Source organism: Electrophorus electricus, chromosome 9 (assembly GCF_013358815.1).
Source record: "Electrophorus electricus isolate fEleEle1 chromosome 9, fEleEle1.pri, whole genome shotgun sequence".
NCBI classification, from domain to species: domain Eukaryota; kingdom Metazoa; phylum Chordata; class Actinopteri; order Gymnotiformes; family Gymnotidae; genus Electrophorus; species Electrophorus electricus.
The window spans coordinates 4,135,001-4,157,500 of NC_049543.1; the positions used below are offsets into that span (position 1 = coordinate 4,135,001).

The 22,500-nt window shown below is 43.0% G+C and overlaps 2 protein-coding genes across 2 annotated transcripts in view; both read right to left on the bottom strand.

The window, feature by feature from the left end:
• si:ch211-106a19.1 (uncharacterized protein LOC561797 homolog) overlaps positions 1 to 16,804 on the bottom strand; it is a 42,078-nt gene extending 25,274 nt beyond the window's left edge. The window contains 2 exon segments of the mRNA XM_035529901.1: positions 7,957 to 8,165; positions 16,507 to 16,804. Coding sequence (XP_035385794.1) covers positions 7,957 to 8,165; positions 16,507 to 16,658 — 361 coding nt within the window. The 5' untranslated portion in view covers positions 16,659 to 16,804.
• Positions 16,805 to 21,531: 4,727 nt separating this feature from the next.
• The window catches only part of rasl10a (RAS-like, family 10, member A), a 15,086-nt gene continuing 14,117 nt past the window's right edge, over positions 21,532 to 22,500 (bottom strand). The window contains exon 3 of the mRNA XM_027006270.2: positions 21,532 to 22,017. Coding sequence (XP_026862071.2) covers positions 21,750 to 22,017 — 268 coding nt within the window. The 3' untranslated portion in view covers positions 21,532 to 21,749. The remainder of the gene's footprint in view (positions 22,018 to 22,500) is intronic.

The window sequence follows — 22,500 nt, forward strand, 5'->3', positions numbered from 1 at the left end:
TATAATAAGGCAGACAAATCCAAACAGGACAGACAAAAACCCAAAAAACAGACTAAGCCTAACATAACCCACACACCAACATAACCCTAACACCAACATAACACTAACACCAACATAACATAACCCTAACAGTAACATAACTCTAACCTTAACATAACACCAACAATAACTCTAACACCAACATAACCCAAACTGTAACATAACCCTAACATAACCCGAACACCAACATAACCCTAACAACAACATAGCCCTAACCTAACCATGACCCTAACAAAAACATAACCCTAACCCTAACTGTAACACTAACATAACACTAACACAACCCCAACATAACAATAGCATAACCTTAACACTAGAATAACCCTAACAGTAACATAACTCTAACCCTTACATTACCCTAACATTAACCCTAACAATAACCCTAACATAACCCTAACCTAACCCTAACCCCAACATGACCCTAACATGACCCTAACATGACCCTAACCCTAACATAACCCTAACATAACCCTAACACTAACCCTAATCCTAACCCGAAAATAACCTAAACACTAACCCTAATCCTAGCATAACCATAACACTAACATACTAACATAACCCTAACACTTACACTAACATAACCCTAACACTTACACTAACACTAACCCTAACATAACCCTAACCCTAACCCTAACACTAACATAACCCTAACACAACCCTAACCCTAACACCAACATAACCCTAACATAACCCTAACACCAAAATAACCCTAACACCAACATAACCCTAACGTAACACTAGCATAACCCTAAGACCATAACATAGGGTTAACATAACCCTAACCCTAAAATAACCTTAACACTAACCCTAACATAACCCTAACACTAACCCTAACATAACCCTAACACTAACACTTACACTAATATAACCCTAACACTAACCCAACCCTAACATAACCTTAACACAACCTTAACACTAACCCTAACACTAACTCTAACACTAACATTACCCTAACACTAACCCTAACAACCACAATAACATAACCCTAACACTAACCCTAAATCTAACACTAACCCTAACCCAGCAGCCCTGCTCTCTTATTGAGTTAAAGTTATAAACCAACACTTCACATCACAGCAGTTTCCTCATCTCTCTGTTCTTTTTGGAAAAAGACACAAAACGAGCCAACGCAGAGCTCCACTACATTTCTGTTACACTGTTATAGATAAACAAAGGCCAGTCTCTGTATCCACCTTTCTGTAAATCCATCCTTATCTTTTCTTCCCACCCCCAATCAACACAAACACAACCCCACCCCACCTCCCACTCAATGACCCGCCACACCTTAAACCGCCTCCCTCTTCCTCATTAAACTCATTAATCCAAACACAATTCAATGAGGTCCAATTAGCATTCATCATGAGAAACAGAGGGGGGGAAAGGTGAAAGAATGGGAAGAGAGAGGGGGAGAGAGAAAAAATGAGAGAAAGAGAGAGACTCATCACTAGTGCTTATTGTAGTACTTTAGTCTGCCTGAAGAACCTACTGTGTGAAATCAAATGAATTTTCTCAAAGCTCGAATAATTATACTCCACTGTTTTTTCCTTCTGTCCAGAAGCCCCCCCAACATCTGCCCCCTCCCACCTTCAGCCCTCTCTCCTGCATCCAGTCAAACTTCAGTATTATTAGAAACCTAACTGAAATGAATGATGGGCAAAACAAGATAAAAATGGGAGGTACATTTCAGATCAATCTGGAATCATGTAAATGAGCAAATTTACACACACACATGGGCACAGACATTCAAACACAGAAACAACCAAGTGCTAGATTCACTCCAGATTTAACAAGTCCTGATCAATAAAAATAATAAGGCCAGCAGTTCCAGAGTCTGAGTACACCTATTGCCTGTCTCCAATGGAAACACACACACACTCAGACAGACACACACCTTTCACTGCCCTTTAATAAGCTCTACCACAAAGCACCGCAGATCACAACACAAATTCAGATATAATTTACACAGTGCACCTCCACACAGAGACACAAAGCTGTATGTTTGAAAATGGTCCTACACTGATAAACAAGCTCTAGACAAACACACACACACTTCTGAGCTGCCTCTCTCAGCAGGTGTTAACAGTGAGGTTACTCACACGCAGGACTGGACTCCCATAATATCTGTTAGCACTCACCCTCTCCAAGGGACAAATGAACAGCTTACTGAGGAAAGAGCTGAGGAAACACACACACAGAAGAAAGGGAGAGAGAAGGAGAGAGAGGGAGGAAAAGCAGAGAGAAGGATGTACAGAAAGGGAGAGAGGGAGGAGCAAAGGAATTCTCCAGAAAAGACAGTGACACAGTGAAGATCCCCCCTGGAACAGGCATCACTAATCATTCCCAGATTCCATAAACTCTGCACAGTACTGTGAGGTTTCAGTACCATGGACAGAGCAAAAAAACACCTTAAAACTAAAAAAAAAGCTAAACTAAAACTAAGTATGAAAGGGAGAGAAAAGAAAGAACAGTGTGAGACAAACTGAACAAAGAGAGAGAGAGAGAGAGAGAGAGAGAGAGAGAGAGAGAGAGAGAGAGAGAGATGGTGCTGTAGCAGGGCATGTCAAGAATTTGTATTGTGGGTGACTAGCAAGCAGAGGAATGTTGGATGGATGTGTTTACTCTGAAGTGGACCAGGAGGTCCCGCCTGAGCATTAGAGAGGCCGTGTGAGAGAGCTCGGACTACAGCGCTCCCTCCCACCTACAGGGTGAGGGTGACACCTGTTGGCGTTTAGGTGTCATCACATGGCGCAGCGCTGAAGCAGGGGTTCAGTTCCAGTAATGCAAGGAGAGGAAATGGGAAGAGATAGTGCACACAAACACACCCACATGTACACAAAAATAGGTACAGATATCTCTCACAGGAACACTGGCAGTCCTGGCAGTCCAGAAGAAATCCAAATAACACAGAAATACACAGTGACTTGCAAAAGTGTTCATCAGGTTAGTCTGGATTCCAAATGACACACACAGAATGTTATAAGCAGTATTATTATTGAAATACAACATTGCAATCCAAGTTAAAATTAAATATTTGTTGGAAAGTCTGTTAGAAGAATATGTATTCACTGGAAAAATGCTCTGTAAACCCTTACTAGTGTTTGGTAAAAGCACCTTTTCTTCAGCCACATCTTTGAGATCATTGTGCTGACTCAAGCAGGTTGTCTTGTCTTCCTCTGTATTTTATATCCTTCCTTCATCTTCCCAACCCCACCAAGCTGACACCCTCACACCTCACTGTCATGACGGTATATGTGGAGGAATGGCTTTTTTTTTTTTTTTTTGTATTCCGGCCACAAACCTACATTTTTGTCCCCTTCTGTCCAAAAATCTTCATCCCTTATTTTAGCTGGCTCACCCGATACATTGTGGGATGTCTTTAGTAATGGCGCTTTGTAGCCACTGTCCTGTACAGGCCAGTTGCATGAGGAGCGCCATCTCTCCAGATGCTGACCTACCCGTGGCTTCCCTTACACATCCTCTTTTCCACGCTGCGCGAGCTGGGTGACCGGATTCTCTGATGTCACGTGTGTGTCCTCGCAACTGATCCCGCTTGGATGTTATTTTGTAGTCTTTTCCGATCTTCTTCTGGTCTGCAAGTTTACTTCTAATTTTCGATCCTCTTTATGTCTACAGCTCTATTTTCTGAGTTTCACAGCTTTTCTCCAGATTCACAGTCTGACCAAATCAACCGTACTGAATCACACCGTCTGGTCTTCTGTAGAAACTGACAGGTAGCGCTGACCGTAAGCTGTCGTCGTTGGGGCTAGATAGGGCACTGAAATCCGGTACCAGTACGGCCCTTGCACCTTCATGATTGGTATTTACCAAAATCGCAACACAGATTTCAACACCTCATTTCAGTGCCACTTAAAGGGATAGTTTGGCATTTCATTTACATTGTCACTTACCGCAGATGCAGGCAAATGATGAAGACATGTCTGGAGTCCTAATTTTGCTTCTTTAGTTTAATGCCTGAACTGTCGAATTAATATTTGCTCTCTGGTGCTCCGAAACGGATGCTACTAGCAACAGAAGCATCACTGCATGTACGTTACCACTGCTGGTTAACGGCACACGCGCTCTGATGGCAGCAGACACCTGCTTTTAGGTAGTAACTAGTACTTTAAACATGTTTAAATGGCGAACATTAACAATCTAAAGTGTGGTTGTATTTCATAACAGCGAATTCCGACACTGGGACATGCAAAATGTTTAAAAACTACTGTATGTAAATCTGGGAAAGAAACGTTTAAAAAGAAACTCTTTAATGTTGTCAATCTTCTGTTTTTTGCTTTCTTTCTTAAAGTACTGGTTCAGGCACTCTTCAGGCACTGACACTATTATAAAATGACCATTTTAGCGCCAGTATCAGAAAAAAAGGAAAGAAAAACAAAAGCTTCCTTCTGTAAACGTGGTATTTCCACGCATTTCCACGGCTCAGGGACTCAGTACATTTGCAAATGGAATTTTTCAGTTAGTCATTTGTGTCATAGACTTTTTTTTTCTTACACAAAACAAATATCACTTTAAATGACTTCAGGTTGAGGGTCAGTCTTTTCAAATAAAATATGATACCGCACAAAATATCAAAGTGTCATTCGTAATCCTGACAAATGTGATGACTGTTAAGGAGGCTGAATATATCAGCAAGGTCACAACTGTCCTTACAATATACAGATATATTTATATACCTCATATATGCACCTCAGAGACAGAGAGAGAGACAGAGAGAGAGAGAGAGAGAAGTAGCACAGAAATAGAGCCGAGAGATACTGTGGTACTGATCCAAGTCCTCAGTACAGGAGAGTGACGGCCAGTCTGCCCCAGCACATAGGAACCAGTCAGGAAGAGAAACCCAACCATGCTCTGCTTACACACACACACACACACACACACACACACACACACACATGCGCGCGCGCGCGCGTGTGCACACTCACGACTTGTGGTTTTGACCGAGCAGCTATATTTAGTGTGAATGCACAAGTGAACAGCAGCAGTTATGCGGTAAAAGGATCAGGAATACACTCACACACACACACACACACACACACACACACACACACACACACACATTCACAGGAACATCCACTCACATAAATACACGCACACACACACACTTGCAATTTTAGCTGAGCCATTATATTTAGTGTGCATGTATAAGAGAAGAGCTGCAGCTATGCGGCAAAGGGGTCTGAAAAACACACACACAAAAAATACAGCACCCTAACAGAGGAACTGTTTGAGAGGAAAGACTGAACACCAGATAATATTTCCATATGCTTACATTTTATTTCCCCCCATACTGAAGGAGATCTTTGACCAGCATCCAGCCAGCAAGTAACTGTACACCCACACACATTCAAACACAATCACACAAATCCAAAATTTTACATGTACCCAAACACCCACAAATCACACATGCAAACACCCACACACCCACAACACATGTGGGTATGAGATAATAGAGATTTCTCCAGTTTGATTCCAGCAAGCACAGTTTAGGGTCACAGTTTAGGGACTATGCTAATAATAATGCACTTGTTCTATTTCTAGGGCTATTCAGAGACCCATATGTTTTACAACACAGGAAAGAAAAAACCCAACACAAATACAGTTTGTGAGTTTGGACAGTTAGGGACAAGACAGCTAAAGGTCTGGTCAAATAGACAGGACTTAAGGCAGGTTCTGAATTCAAAGAGTGATGATTCTTTAATATTGAGAGGAAGAAAAGTTGTGGAGCAGCTCTGGAGAAGGGTCTGTCTCAAGACAGGAGTCGTGAGAAAGTCAGAGAAAGCAACCACTGGCTCATGAGTTAATGCTCAAGAGTCAACGCTGGTGTGCATGGCAGGGTCCCTGGAAAGAACGCGGCTGCCTGTCTGCAGTGTGCTAAAGGTCACCTGGACAAGCCAGAAGACTTTCGGAAAAGTGTTTCGTGCACGAATGAGAATCTTTATGTTTGGAGAAAGGAGAACACTGCACTCATGCATAAAAACCTCACCCCTTCTGTGAAACACGGTGGCTGTGGTATCACGGTCTTGGCCTATTTCTAATGCATCTGGGCCAGTGAAGTCTGAATTATATCAGCAAATTCTAAAAGAAAAGGTCAGGCCATCTGTCAGTGCGCTGACACTCAGCAGAGCGTGGGACACGCAGCAAGACGACCCCAAGTACACAAGCCGTTCTACCAACGAACGGTTAAAGAAGAGTACAGTTAAGGTTTTGGAACGGCCTAGTCAATGACCTTAATCCAACAGAAATGTTGTGGAAACACCTGACGTAAGCAGTTCATGTGAGGAAACTCACCAACAACACTGAGGTGAAGGTGTTTTTTATGGAGGAATGGGCTAAAACTCAGGACTAATCAACAATGACCAGAATCATTTAGTTTCAGTTATTGCTGCACAAGGGTGTCAGATACTGAAAGCAAAGGTTCACATGCTTTTGCCCCTCACAGATTCCTAATATTGGATCATTTTCCTCTGTAAATAAATGACACTCTAATATTTTTGTCTCATTTGTTTGATTTAGTTCTCTTTGTCTACTTTTAGGACCCATGAGACAATCTGATGAAGTTTTATGTCAGATTTATGTAGGAATATAGAAAACCTCTGAAAGGTTTACAAACTTTCAACCACCACTGCGAGTTGGTTTGGTATTAAGCAAAGCATCTCTGTAGGAGAACAGATGCTCTTGGTTGGCCTTAGAGTAAACAGAGAGGCTAAATGTCTTGTACTGTCTTTGTAATTGATGGCCCTTTCGTTTCAATGCAACTACGCTCAGAGTTATTCCAGGGACAGGGGGTAGCAAAAGGAACCGAGTTTTCACGAGGGGCCGGAAATATTCCGGGAAATGACAGGGCTGTAGTTGGCAGTGTGCCACACCTCTCCAAGGATACAGAGCTTGCTCTTAGAGAAAAGGCAGTGAGTAAAGCTTTAGAGAGGGCAGACAGACTGACAGGTCTGATTTTGTGGCAAAAGATTCTATAATTCATGGAACAATGACAAGAGAGAAATCCACACAGCACAAGAACGACTGGAGGTCAGCAGGAAGAAACAGCAGTGTCTCTGGATTTATGATGGGTAGTTAAAAATGACAAACCAGGCGGAGCAGGTGTTCTACATCAGTGGGAACGACGACAGGGCTACGCTGGAAACAAGGGCCCGAAGAGTGAAAGAAAAACCTCTGGTGAATTTACAGTCTGGTCTGTCAGAATGAACAGTAAGGTCACCAGAGCGTAGTAACCATAGCGACAGTGATAACAGGCTGAATAACTGAGAGACAAGCGCAGAGTTGGCCGAGGCAGGATAATAAAGTAGTAGTGGGGTGGTGGACCAAGGCCATTTGAGTGCAGCATGTTCAAAATAAGTCACAGATGAGAGACGGAGCTCTGTACTTTCAAAACTCATTCCAAAAGCTGCCAAAGGTTTCGGTGATGAAAAAAACACATTGACATTATTTTCTAGGATTAATTTATGATGACAGACAGACGGCAGACAGGCCAGGGACAGTACGCATGGGTACAAAGGGCCGTCAGATCAAGACGCCAGCGGTTGGCTAACCCAGAGGCATGCCACTTCATCACACGTCAGCGATTACAACCTGCTTCGTGGTGCCCCAGTTCTCAAGCTGAATCAATAGGGTTAGAACAGGGAAAACTAACCGTGACCTTTCGAGAGGGGAGGAAGCAGACCCTGGTCTAACACGTCATTAAAACAGATGGGTGGTGGCTGGTTTAGGATGCTCAGTTAAAGGTAACAACTTTAGCAACTGTATCAAACAAAGACTAGCAATCTGAAAACAGCAGCGAGGACCTTCGTCACATGACATTTTCCACTGCTGTACAAATGAAAATCACAATGAACCAGAGGAGCAAATATGCAGTAAGAACAGCAGTACTGCTGGAAATGTTCTTACCGGACTGGTCGTTCACCATGCGGATTGCCTTGGCTTTCGCCAGCTCCAGAGCGGTCACCCATCTCTGCCTCTCCACCTCTGTGCTGGCTTTCAGGTGGTATGTGCGGCCCCCACTGCTCAGCATGATATTGCAGGCGTCTTCTGTGTCGATGTGCGCCGCGGCCAGATTGATGGTGCCGCGGCATGTGTGCGCCATCTCTGCCTGGGTCCTGCAGGGGGCGACAGAGACGTCCGGGCAACAACATATTTAGTGTGGTCCTGAGTGCTAAGCGCTTTGTAAGAACCATTAACTGAGCTAAACCGCACAGAGGCACTGAGACCACACGTGCGTACACATTTCAGAAGGATCAGACTGGGAGTGAAAATGTCGACAAACAGGCGAACAAACGCAACAGATGCGCACTCATCACCAAAACGTCCCCAGTGTTAATCACTGTTTGCTAGATAACGTTAGCTCAATGACTGCATAGCGAGCTAAAAGCATACACCAGCAAACCAGCAAAACGGAAGTGCTTGTAGCTCACGTATTCAGGAGGACAATAGTCAAACGTTCCAAGTGTAAAGAAGCTGAAATAAAACCAGATTTTGCTGTTTTGTGCAGCGTGTTGTCACTGCTGTTCCTCTCCTCCGCTGTGGTTGTGCTGATGACAACAATCAATCAATCTATCAATCAATCGATGAGTCAGTCATTCACTAAGACAGTCGATCAGAATGCCTCTTTTAAGGCGTGCGCGGCTGGGGTGTCACGCAGTGTTGGGGTGGGGCAGCGTGACGGCTGGGGTGAAGGTGGGGAAGAATGTGGAATTTTTCACAAGAGAAAAAAACAGAACTTTGAACTCAAATGTTTAGGTTACTTTTTTAGAATCAATTATCACGATCACCGGCGCAAGGTGCGCTTGGTCACAGTCGCAGCACGGAGAGCCGTTTCACACAGTTGTAAGCTTAAACCCGCTGCTTTAAACTCAAACAGTGGTCAGCTGTCAAGTGCATGTAACGCAGATGAATGCAGTGCAGTGTGTCCAGCAGAACGTGGAAGTGCGTTTACACACTTCATTCACAGCAGAGAACACAGACTGTAATGCATTTACATTTTTCAATCAGAGAAAGAAAGAAAAAGACCAAGGTAGAATGGAAACGTGAAAGAGGAGAAAAGGATAGATCTGCAGAAAATGAGGGAATGGGCAGAGTTGTCTTCTTATTCTCTCTCTCTGTGTGTGTTTTGCTTGTAGGGTTATCTACAGTATCTGTAGAAGGAATGTCAAACCTTCCAGATCTCCCAGTACTGAAACGAGTGTGTGTCTCACAGAACAGAGACTAGAGCCTTTATACTCCTCATGGCTTTCTGAGTTCTCTGCTGTGACTGAATTTACACTCTTTATCCAGCCACGAATACACATGTGTAATCTCCCCTGTAATGAATGTGTGCAGTATTCGTATGTGACACTTAAAACTTCTCTTTGTCAAGCACAGTGCATGTCTGAGAAGTGTTTTATTATAATGAGCACTGTTTTAACTGCAGCTGTCAGTTGTGTGTGTGTGTGTATATGCACACATGAATATCTGAATTCATACCACAGCCACCACATAGGTGGCATCAACCACACCAGCGTGACGTGTACTCTAAATACAAATTACATACACTAACAAGTTCTATTTATTTATTTATGGCACTTAGCTGACAACTAAACCCCCCCCCCCCCACCTTCAAATCTCAGTTCAGGGACTTAAGAGACATGCTCATATGCCTGTCCCATCTTTCTAATTGCTCCCCAAAGCTACTTGTTATTCCTGGCCACTTGATGCTCTGACATGTCATTTGAGGGACCAAGATTAACAGCTGGGTGAATTTTGATTTAAAAAAAAGACAGAATTGCTCAGACCATGCGCCCATCTTTAAATCTAAGAGTTTGAAATTTGGGACAGTCCATCTGGCCAAGGAGTAGTCTATGCCCCCTGAGTATTTCTGTAGCTACGCCCAATCGTTGCCACGCAACGCTTCTGAATGTGTTTTTTTTCCCCCACAAGCTACTTAAAGTGAGGCCTGCTTATGCAATCAAAAGTTAATGTCCGCAGTGTGACCACCTTTAAAGATAAGGGCTTGAATCTCAGGATAGTCCATCTGGCCAAGGAGTAGTCTATGCCCCGTGACTTAGGGGTTCCCCATGCCTCCACCAATGTTTTGTGGCCTTACAAGGTTCAGAAAGCTAATTAGACTTCTGCCCCTCCCTGCAGCCTCACAGACCATAACTGACAGATGTCACTCAGGGAATGTCACCAGATTTAAAAATCATTTGAGTAATTGAGGGTCTTGCTCAGGGGCCCAACAGTACCTTAACCACTGAGCTACCCTTGTCCCTACAACTGCACAAATGCATCAAACACACAAAAACACCATTCTCAGAGAAAGAGAGGGGGAGGAGAGTGAGTGTGAGACACTGAGAGCTCTGTGTGTGTGTGTGTGTGTGTGTGTGTGTGTGTGTGTGTGTGTGTGTGTGTGTGTGTGTGTGAGAAAGAGCAGTGTGAAGAAAAACAACAGAGCAAACATTCAGCAAGACGAACAATCTAGAAGAGATCAAAACATAGACCAGAAATGAGTGCATGGTTGTGTGTGTGCGTGTGTGTGAGAGAGAGAGAGAGAGAGAGAGAGAGAGAGAGAGAGAGAGAGAGTCCAACCTTATATTTGTAAGGTTAAGCTGATTGGACAAGCCCAACTCAGGTGACAAGTGGGTGGGTGTGAAAATTAAGAAATTACAGGTAAATTATCCACTCCATCAGCAGAATAGAACATTTAAAAATAACTTTTTGGATGGTCTAAAGGACACAGCTTTGTCTGAGAACTGACTAGCTGACTAGCACTTACTCATGCAAACAAAGGGACTTACAGAGCACGTGCACACACACACACACACACACACACACACACACACACACAGAGTACAGCCCTATGGAAAAGAACTCTTACACACCCAGCCTAGCCAAGAAAAGAGTCCCTGGGGGTGGTATTAGAAAGAGAGAGAGAGAGAGAGAGAGAGAGAGAGAGAGAGAGAGAGAGAGAGAGAGAGAGAGATTAATAACAAATAAAACAGAGACAAAGATGGAAAGATGGAGTTGAACTCTTAAACCAGCCCGATTCATCATCACGCTTCACACACTCAATATGAACTTTGAAGAAATTGGGTCACATCATGAAAAACTACAACAAGGCCAACAAGAAGATACAGAGAAATGACAGTACAGAAGGATGTGAGGTGATAAACAAGGAGGCTGGGTTAAGTGGGGGGATAAGAGGGCGGGGACAGAGGGAGGGGCTAAGCAGAGGAGAAGACGAGGTAAGGTGGACAGGGAGGATTTAGGCCTCTGTAGTGGTGGGATGAGGATGTTTACCTGTCGTTTCCATGACAAAACAGAGAAAACATCCTCACAAAACAATATCCATCGTACAGTGGAACACACATGGAAGGTAAATGTATAACATTATATATATATATATATATATATATATATATATATATATATATATATATATATATATATATATATATATATATTCCCCCCTAGTCACAGAATAAATGAAAGTCAGTTGTCATAAAAATCCACTACAATTACTATGAAAGGAAAGCCAATCCCAGGGATTATAGAACATCATTTTAGGGATTGTAGAAATCCCAGACAGGCACATTCTTTTTAGGCCTTAAAGAGGAACTGTGGCTATCCTAATATAAATCAATCAAATTAAAACATTTCTCAAATGTGTTGGAAAAAAAACAAAAAACCTCACATTCAAAAACTTTTCCAAAAAAAAATATGTATATTCAAATGTTTAATAACTGAGCATGCCAGAGATTTTTGACATAGCAGTCAAAAACAGTAGCCTAGGCAAGTTTATGGCATGATGGGTTCTTTCCATTAGTAAAGTCTACACTCCATGTCTAACAATACGGGTTAATGGAGCATTTCAGCTATCAAACAAGACATGCGTAGTTTTACTGGAATGCGCTATTGCTTAAAGAACTTGGTTTTGTTGGTCATGTTTAAACATTCTGTTTATCCTGTGAGCTTTTGTGCGTATTTATACTGAGTGTCTAGTACACTGCTGCCTAATGATAGACACACTGAAATGTGAGTAATGTTAAGTGCATAATGGTAGGTGCGTGTTAGATGCCATGCTGGGGTCAGAGGGCAGGATCAGGGGCTTTCTGCCCTAATGCCCCTCATGCCTAATAAAGTCATGGGGAAGATCAGCATATGCTTTGGGGCAGTGAGGACAGTCACAGCCAATTAAACACAGGAAGGAAAGAGAATAAAGAATAAAGAGATAAAAGAAAAAGAAACACATAGAAAGAAAGAATGATGGTAGCAGAGGGTGTGACCAACTGTGGTCAACAGGAAGTTAAAGAATCTGCATTTCACATATACCACCAAAACCAATTCATAACTAAACACACAAATAAACAGCAGACACGGACCACTACCTAAGCAGTTTGAAACTGAAAGGAAAAAGAAGCTCTTCGGTGAAAGAGAATATGAGTTGTTTAAAAAAAGGGGAAACTGATCTCAGATCAGCATTCAGAACAAGGACTGCGCCGTGCACAAGAACGAAGGTGTGGCAGAGCTGAGCGGGAGGTTCGGTCAGACAGCAAACAGAAGATGGGCTACATTAGTATGTGTGTGTGGAGTGGGGGAGGCAAAGAGTTGCACAGAGCATCACACACACACACACACACACACACACAAAGAAGCACAGTGAGTCAGAGAATGATGAGCAATCAGAGTAAGAGATGGAGGGAGAGCGGGAGAAAGAAAAAGAAGGAGCAGAGGGAGAGAAAGAAAGAGAGAAACAAAGAGGAAAATTCATCCTCAGTATGACTGAGTGCCACTGTGTGCATCAGCAAGCACACCTGAGTTAAACAGGCTAAAGTGAGCAGCAGCAAATTCAAAGTGACTTTACTAGAACCCCCTGTAAATGGTCCAATCACGGCCCTGCTCTCTGGGAGGGGAGGCGCGACGAGGTCTACTGCCCTTGGCGAGACAGACTGATGTTAGTTAGCCAATCGCAGACACCTGTGGGACCACGAATGTAACTGGGTTTTTGCTGCTCTCCTTTAAGTCCGTTTAGCCGTTACTTGGCATGCGGCCAGAAAGCTACACGGATTGGCTGCACGTATCGTAGCGGTAATGTGCCAGCAGCCCCAGGTCAGTAGCTACGGTGCAGTAGGACTGTATAACAGGTGACCACTGACAACAACAGTGCATTTGGAGATTGTGATTGACCCAAAGGAAATGGCCTAATTCTCTTCATGTAGCACACACGAGTACACACACACACACACACACACACACACACACACACTCACACACACACACACACACACACACATACACCCCTCCTTTCCACACGGTGTGTGTATTCCAACAGTATGGATGGTTAACCCCATCTAATGACAATGATTACCACCAGCAAAGTATGAAGATACTTTTTCACACAGGCTGTTAACTTCTACACAAGTTATTTATTTAACCAGGCAAGCCAACTTACAACAGACAGTCATGTACACAAAAGCAACACGACTGCAGTGAAACTTTTCTTTATTCATGTATTCATTCACCATCAGACCTTCCTTCCAGTATACTACACCCCTGGCCAGATGCTGATATGCCATCATGTCCTCTCACATTCCCCAGGCAGTGAACCAGACACCGCAATGAGGACCGGACATTATCACCTGCCCACTCAGGGAGCTCAAACTAATGGACCAATGGGAGTTGGTCTAGTGCCCATATATGATCATTTCCTCCCTTCACCCCTACCACACCCCGCAAATCCCCAGAGCAGAGTTTGTCATGTTCACCTTTATCACCAAACCTAATTCAGCTCATAAGCTACCTTGCTAGGCCTCTGGGAGCTGATCTATATGTCTTAAAGCAGCTAAGAAGGTAAACTGTAAAGAGCATGGAATGTGTAGGGCTGAATCTCAGAATCAATAAACCGTCTCATTCCATCCCGACCACGGATCTCCCAGACAGATACTATCATGATAAACCTTGCAAGCATACGATAAGGGAGAGGATGATTGGAAATGCCTTCTCTGAATTATTCAGGGTCACTGCTGAAAGGTATTAAAAAGCATTTTTATGTTGTGGTTATGAGCCCATCCAGCCCAGGCCAGTGTCAAAACCCAACAACTTAAAATACCCAAATGCTAAGAACATTTAAAAGAGAAAAAACAACTCTCACAGTTTTGGACATGAAAAATTCAGCGATGCTGGAAAATGAATGGAAGTTACTGGAAGCATCTAAACTTATTATGTCTTGATTGTCTGTTTATTCATTTATACCTTTATTTCTACACACAAGAAGCACGAGAATCGCTTAGACCTGCTGACGTCATCATCTTTAACTGCTTTTGCTACAAAATCTGTGGCAATTAATGCAGCTCCCATGATAAGAAGCAGAACGGCACACCGACGGCACAAAGCGTGAAGGACATACTTTTGTCACTGTAGCACTGAAAGCCTCAAGAGTCTGGGTCTCGTTTACAGTAATGAATGTGTAATAGAGGGATTTTTTAAAATATGCTACACGGTTCCATCAAAAATGAATAGGCTTGCTATAAAATGTATGGCAGCACAATATATAATTTAGTAATACTTGAAATACTGACCTTAGCAATAATATTAATCATATGCAAATGAGTCATCTAACCATTCACAAAGAATGTTGCTGTTTTTCTATGAGCGTCCAATTTCAGAGGCGTGCACTGTGAGCATCTCAGCCAGTCACAGGTTAATGCTAGTTGGATGTTTCGATCATTCACAGGATTTGCATTATTCAAAAATTTAAATAATGTTGGTCAAAATAATGCAGCTTACTCTGTAACACAAATCAAGAGTTCACTGGTGTGTATTAATATATCACAACTGCACTGTGCATAGTGCAACTGTATTATGGAATTATATTATGGAATTGCATTATGGAACTGTATTATGGAATTGTTTCCACTCTCTTTGAGTAATCCTAAAGATGGTCTTTCAACATTTGATCAGCGCACATGTGGAAAAGTTCAAATCTATCTATAGCTCACACAGCATGTGGGGAAATAAAAGATGTATCATAACTTACTGTGCCATTTCGCTTTTAAACAGATAGCACTTTAAACACCACACCACACTGACTGTTGATGCTGTTGTTAAACACAGATGTTGTTTTATGATCAAAGCCATTACCTTTTCGTTTAAATTCACAGGTCCACATGTTCCAAATATAAGCTGCCCCTCATTTCGGCACACACTACTTCGCTCCTTGAACTGCTTGAAGACTCTCACAGGGCCAGACCTACATGCAGTAATGAATCAATCAGAAGAGGACACTGTAACCGAGTTGCGTGACGGTCGCCATGTGCGCCGGTGCAGCCCTCGTACAGAGCGAGACGCGAAACATGAATATTCATGGGACTCAGCAACAGGTGTAACTGACCACGCCCATAGGTGACACCTGTAGACCCCTCTTAAATTTTAAACAGGCACATAACCCCGCTCACTGATACCAACAGAGAACCTCGTTCCCATCACCTGAGACAGGAGCGGAGTCAGTAACCTTGGCAGGGAAAGCTCATCGCAATAGGCCGGTTGGTTAGACGCCAACACCTCTGGCCAATCAGAGATACACCTCCACTTATCTCTGGGCACTTTAAACGTCAGACTAGCTCCTAACTAGCTACTTAGCTCAAACATCTGTACTGGGGAACCTCGGTGCTGTTAAAAAAGCCGACACTGCTCCGTAAAAAAAAGAAAAGGGGTTGCCTGATACTTCTTTTGCGATGACCTATATCTAGAAATAGGGCAGGACTTGGCGAAACAAACTGCTGATGGGAAGGTTTCTTTTCTGTGGCGTAGCTGGCGAGCTAACCGACAAGCGGCTACACTTCACGTTAACGTTACACTTTATAACCGACAAGCGGCTACATTTCACGTTTACGTTACATTTTAACCGACATGCGGCTACACCACGTTAATGTTATACTTTAACCGACATGCGGCTACACTTCACGTTAATGTTATACTTTAACTGACATGCGGCTACACTTCACGTTAACGTTACAGTTTAACCGACGTGTATGAGCGAGACAGCGCGGCACTTCGCTCTTCCGGTAACCCGATAGTCCATGACAAGACACCATTCATCATTGATCTGGACCAAAAGGCGTCGTGGTCATGTTCATATAAGGGCCCTGGCGTCGGGCACGGACGGTGTAACGGTTTATGTTGCAACGTTGTATAACGTTGTTGCATTCGCAAGGTCGTTTCTGCAGCGCACTAACGTAACATCTGTGGGCATAAGCATGAAGTCAGGAAGTATCTTAAGAACTTAGTAGAGTGCATGTTCGCCTTTCTCGGTCGATAGTTGACATTTCTCTCCGACAGCTCCAAAACGCATGCCCAGACTGTTGTTGTGCAAACCAGAAGATTAACGCCATACAAGTAATGACAACAACGCCAAGGCGCACAGACCGCCAGGGGCAATTAAATGACATTTCTATGCAGTGACATTACCTGTAATAGGACAGCAGCCCGTTACTGAGAACAAACCATCTGCGCTGATAACCCTTCAGGTAGTTGGTCCATTTAAAAAGCCAGCCTTTATAAATGTCCGAGCCGGGGGGCGACGCTACCGTGCACGCCGAACCCTTGTCCTGCTCGCTCATCCTCCCATCCGTTCCCGACGGCTGCGCGCAGGACAAGCAGGACACGGATCTAAGTACCGACACTATCCTGGCGGAGCCGCCGCGCAGAGCGGCTTCTCATCCCGCACGCTTACGACATACGCAGTGCCAGAGCCTACTGGAGGAACGGCTGGGACTGGGGGGGGGGGGGGGGGGGGAGAGAGAGAGAGAGAGAGACAGACAGACAGACAGACAGACAGAGAGAGCGAGCTCTGTGAGGTCGCCCTCCACTACTACGACGCTGGAAATAGCCTGGATGAAGGTTGGGGCGACGTCGACCAGCGTGTGGCGCAGCTTAGCGGCGCAGAATTTGCGACGCTTCGGTGCGGGTACGTGTCTCTTTACGAGGCTGGAGTGACTAACAAGCCGATACTAATTATGGTAGGCTCTGTATAGAAGAACACATCAGATATTAAACCGACGTCCTTTTAAAATGTATTTAACTAATGTATTTAGCCAATTTAACTAATAAAGTTTTCCATCTTTCTACTCTGTATTTATAAGAGTGTATTTTAATATAACTCTATAGGATATAGATCTAGGTACTGCGTAGTTAATGCCAGTTAATCAAAATCTAAATTAAATGTATAGTCTGAACCAGAAAATGAGTCTAATGTAAATTATGCATTTTCCAAACACCAGGGATTGCAATGTGTATGCATAGAGCGAAAGTTTCAGGGTCCCATTTGGTCTCTTCTACCATTTCATAAGCACGTCTGCGTTTAGCCTGCCTGGCCCAGATTTATCAGCCGTTTACCGTGAACGTTTCATTTATCAGTAAACGTTTTATTTATCAGACAACTCCGAAATTACAATTCCATGTAGACCAGGCGAGTAAGACGCGCTAATAATGATTTACACTACGGAACTCAACAGCTATCTACGTTATTTATGCAGACATTGGTTCATAGACAGAGAAACGGTGTCCAATAATGTTTCTAATAGCAATGTGTTCTACTTTAATACTCTAAATGATTTTCTAGTAGTTCAACATAAAATGCAATGACAGACAAAAAAAGCATTGCTTTATCTCAGGGAACATTCCAAAGGGGCCACTAATAAGCGAGTTACAGAACTGGGGTACATAAGTGTATTAAACTCATTCCTTGTTCTTACAAACAGATGGCGCCAAAGGGCGCCGAATGAAGCTAGTGACGCGATCAAAATGTTTTTTTAAAAAATGCTCAATGAAATTTTTTTTTTTTTACTTTTTTTTTATTATTATTGTAGTCGTGCTTGCTAAATTAGACCATTCTGTAACTACTGGTAAAAAGAAACAAACTGCTTGTTTTTAGAAAAAAGTAGCCCTTTAAAACTAATGGCACATACAACCTCGTTTACAAACATTACACTTTCTTGCTCAAACAAACACACGATTTCACAAATTTGTCAACATCAGCATACGTACCGAAACAAAACAGTCTAAAATCATTCATGTTATCTTCACAGAACAGTTGTGTGTTTTAAGGATAAAGCACTGAAGTCTGTCCCTGCTTCACTCACCAGCAATAACAGAGTTCTGCATGGAGGGATTCGTTTGGGTCTTGGTGAACATTCCCTGCTTAGATGCTACTGATCTGAGACTTCCTTTGCTGTTTGTCTTGGAGGTTATGGTAGGAGTTCCTGACCCTTCTCCCGAGGACTTTACAGCAGACTCCGGTTACATTATTTATATGTTAAACAAATAACCCAGGTAGGTTAGGTGTTCAGGAGTGACCAAATATCAGAGCTGGATATGCTCATTAGGTGATGGAGATAACACCTGTAGGGTGGGAGATGTGCTGGAGTCTGTGAGTAATTAATTATTTATTTATTAATTCGTTATTTGTTATAATTAGTTATAATTACTAATTATGAACTATCTTCTAATTGGATCCAGTTAGTTTCACACCTGCTCCCAGCACAAAAGACCAAGTCCCTCCTGTTAACCTTGTACATGTAACACACAGTACTAAACAGACAATACTCTCAGACTCAGGAAGTACATTAGGCTTGCATTAGTGTATTTCAGACCCTGAACGAGTTTGTCTTTGTTATAATAAGCATGCAGCTCCACTGAAAAATGTGCACTTTGCCAGCCCATTTTCCACTAGTGAGAAAGATGTCCAGTTTTAGCATTTCAGAGACATCCTCAGCTCATCACTAGTGTGCTTTTCTGTGGCCATTTAAACCGTGTGAAGAAACTAAAGGATGTTGACGTGTATGAGGATTTGGGTGAGTTCGCCATAGGTGTGAGAGAAAATGAGAACTGACGTGTTTCCCAGGACCGACGTGTGTCCCCTTTTGTCATTGCCAGGTTGACATTAGGGAGCTATAATTGGGAATGATTTAGAGTTTATAACAGAGAATGTTTCTCAAGTCATAACAGCAAATATTTCTCAGTTTATACAATGGAGTGTTAGTTTATTCCCTGATCTGATTACGTCATCGAAAAACTGCTTGTAGATTAGGATTAACAAAATAATTTTCTCATTAGAGTGGATTATTATTTTTTTTTTTTTTTTTGCATATCTTGCTTGGCAGTTTAGTATGTCTCCAATCTGACCATCATTCATTCACATTCAAATAAACGTTCACTTTCCAGCTCAACCATCACCACCAAGTCTGCATTAAAATCCCTGGAATAAAATCTTTGCATTAATGTAGCAGCAGTGCTTTGCCACCTATGTACTCCCTCATTACATATTCAACTCATAAATCACTCTGCACACATTCTCGCAGCTGTAGCTGCCAGCAACCCTCTGCCAGCATTTCATATCCCACTGGGTCCTGATCTGTGATCAGCCATTGCCAACACTGTATCCTACTGGGTTCTAACCTGAGGTCAGCCTACTGACAGCACTTTGTATCCCACTGGGTCCTGATTTGAGATCTGCCATCTGCCAACACTGCATCCCAGTGGGCCCTGATCTGAGATCAGCCATCTGCCAACACTCTGTATCCAACTGGGTCATGATCTGAGATCAGCAAACTGACAGCACCCTGTATCCCACTCGGTGCTGATCTGAGGTCAGCTGTCTGCCAGCACTCTGAATTCCACTGGGTTGTGATCTGAGATCAGCCTAATGAGAGCTTCACTTTCACAGTTAGCCATATTTCATTTTTAGGGGGAGTGTTGGTAGTAGTGGATGGTGGGGATCAGGGGACGGTTGCCCATCAGAGCAGAGGTATTTAAATCACAGTTTTTGTGATCCTGGTTTGTGATCATGTCTGATAAATTGAAACAAGTGAGTTTACATTAACTGTTCAGTTATCAGAAATTCCAGAACCAAATCTAGATTCAACATCCCAATATAAGTAACATATCATTACTTTCAAAGGATAGTTTGATTAAAATTGCTAATATTTGTGCTAATAATAATATTAAAGGTGAATAAGAGCCACTAGTCACAGGGTGATAATTAAGCAAACAACACTCTAATTGATGACTACTAATGTCCATCCATTGTTAGCCACAACATCATATTTGGTTGTGCTTTTCCTTTAAAACGGTCAGGGCCAATTATTTCTGACACAGCACACTTGGATCTGTGTTAGCGGTTTCTCTGAGGGTATGGGTGGAGGAATCGCAACTCAGACCTGCACAAAAGAGATGCTGCCAGTCAGAGACAGCAGAGAGACAGTCTTGGTGACTCAGCTCCAGAAAAGTGGTAATTAGTCAAAGAGCGAAATCCAGTGTGTAAGGTGAAAACAAACAAACAAAGGGAAAGTGTGTGCAGTGAGTTGCACAGGACAGAGGACCCCAGCCACACCACAGCAGTGTCTGGAACTGTGGCCTGGTCACTGTTTCTAGTGCACTATTTTGGGGTCCCCCCATCTTGTAGTGGTGTACCATTGAATACCCACAATGTACCCCATTGTTTGGTCTGAAGATTCGCATGCAGCTTCTTTGAGACACCTCACAGGCCTGGTACAAATGTAAGCAACAGGTTAAATAAAGGAATACTTTTCAGTTTTTAAAATTATTTCTGTAATCACATAGGTTGAGTTTATAAGTAATTAGACTTGAGATAACTAGCTTTCAGGTCAAATAATTTTGTGGGAAAACTATATTTGTGTTAGGGCAAACATCAGAAACAATCTCAACAGTCAGTTAGGGTTAGAGGTAGTCAGTTTGGGTTAGGGTTAGTCAGTTAGTACTGAGCCAAATATTATATATATATATATATATATATATATATATATATATATATATATATATATATATATATATATACATATATATATATATATATATATATATATAGAGAGAGAGAGAGATGAGAGAGAGAGAGAGAGAGAGAGAGAGAGAGAGAGAGAGAGAGAGAGAGAGAGAGAGTAGGCGAAGTTGCAGATACAGCTCACAACTTACTGTGGACAATACTGAAATGAAAAGGAAGAGTGAAGTGGAGTGTGTGTGTATGTGTGTGTGTGTGTGTGTGTGTGTGTGTGTGTGTGTGTGTGTGTGTGTGTGTGTGTGTGTGTATTGCTTAAAAAAAGACTTTGACATCAGTTTTCTTTTTCTTTTTTTCTCTTTTTTGATTGACTGCTTTTGTTTTCTGTTCTAATGTCCTTTTATTAGCCAGCATGGCTCTGTAACAGCACTAACAAACATGACCATGTGGCTCTATGAAAAGCTTGTACCAGTATTGTGTGTGTGTGTGTGTGTGTGTGTGTGTGTGTGTGTGTGTGTGTGAGAGAGAGAGAGAGAGAGATTAAGACAAGAAATAAGTAAATTAAGATCTATAAGATACCAGAGCAGGCTTGGTCAGGCCTGCTGCCTTATCTCTCCCTCTGAAGGAGGTTAGCAATTTCCTCAACATAAAAAAATGTGTTATCTGGATCTCATGGTGAAATTGATTTATTTTTTCTGTGGTGTTTTGGACTGAGGGGAGAGAAAAAAAAGCAACGTGGTGAGGAAAAAACAATGTTTTTGCACCAACATTAATATCATCTCAGCTCCAGAACCAGTAAACAGGCCCTTGGGTGTAGTAAGAGCGGCAGCCATTTCGACTGATGGTTAATCCCCCCTGCTTTATCTTCTCATGTCTGTTTTGCCCCACCCAGGAAGGTCAGGTGATCCACAGCAAGTGGTCACATGACACAGCAGCGGTTCCTCTGCAGCGCCCCCTGCAGGCGTATGGCGGTGTGGTTGTGGCGCAGGCCGCGAGCCACTGCGATGCCCAGCAGCTCTTTGAAGAGGAGGAGCACGTGCCAGTTGTGCTTGGCGGAGCACTCCACGTAGCCGCACTTCCACGTCCGCTTGACCAGGACGGAGACAGCCCGGCGCTGCGTGAAACGATGTCTCTGCAGGTCTCTCTTACTGCCCACCACCAGGATGGGAACCTCACTGCTGCTCTCTCTGAGAGGAGAGGAGAGGAGAGGAGGAGGAGGAGGAGGCAATACAGGAGGGGAGAGGAGAAGAGAGGAGAGGAGAGGAGAGGAGAGGAGAGGGTGTGTGGAGTTGGGGAGGATCAAGAGATCAACAAAGGGGCAAACAAATGAAAGAGATTAACCTGCAAACCACTGGTCAAGAGTAACACACACAGACACACACACACACACACACACACACACACACGCACACACGCACGCACGCACGCACAGTATATACAGAAAGAGATATATATATATATACAGCTTTTAATGACACATCTCTTGTATATGATAAAATTATATTATTTTCTAAAACTGTTTAAATTTCCATTGCTTTGGCAATATTGAACTACAGTCAGTCAGGCTAATGAAGCCATCTTCAGTTGAGAGAGAAAGCGAGCGAGCGAGCCAGAGCTTTCCGCAATTGTGTCCCATGTACCTACAGGTCTCTCCGTTAGGGCCTTTGAGG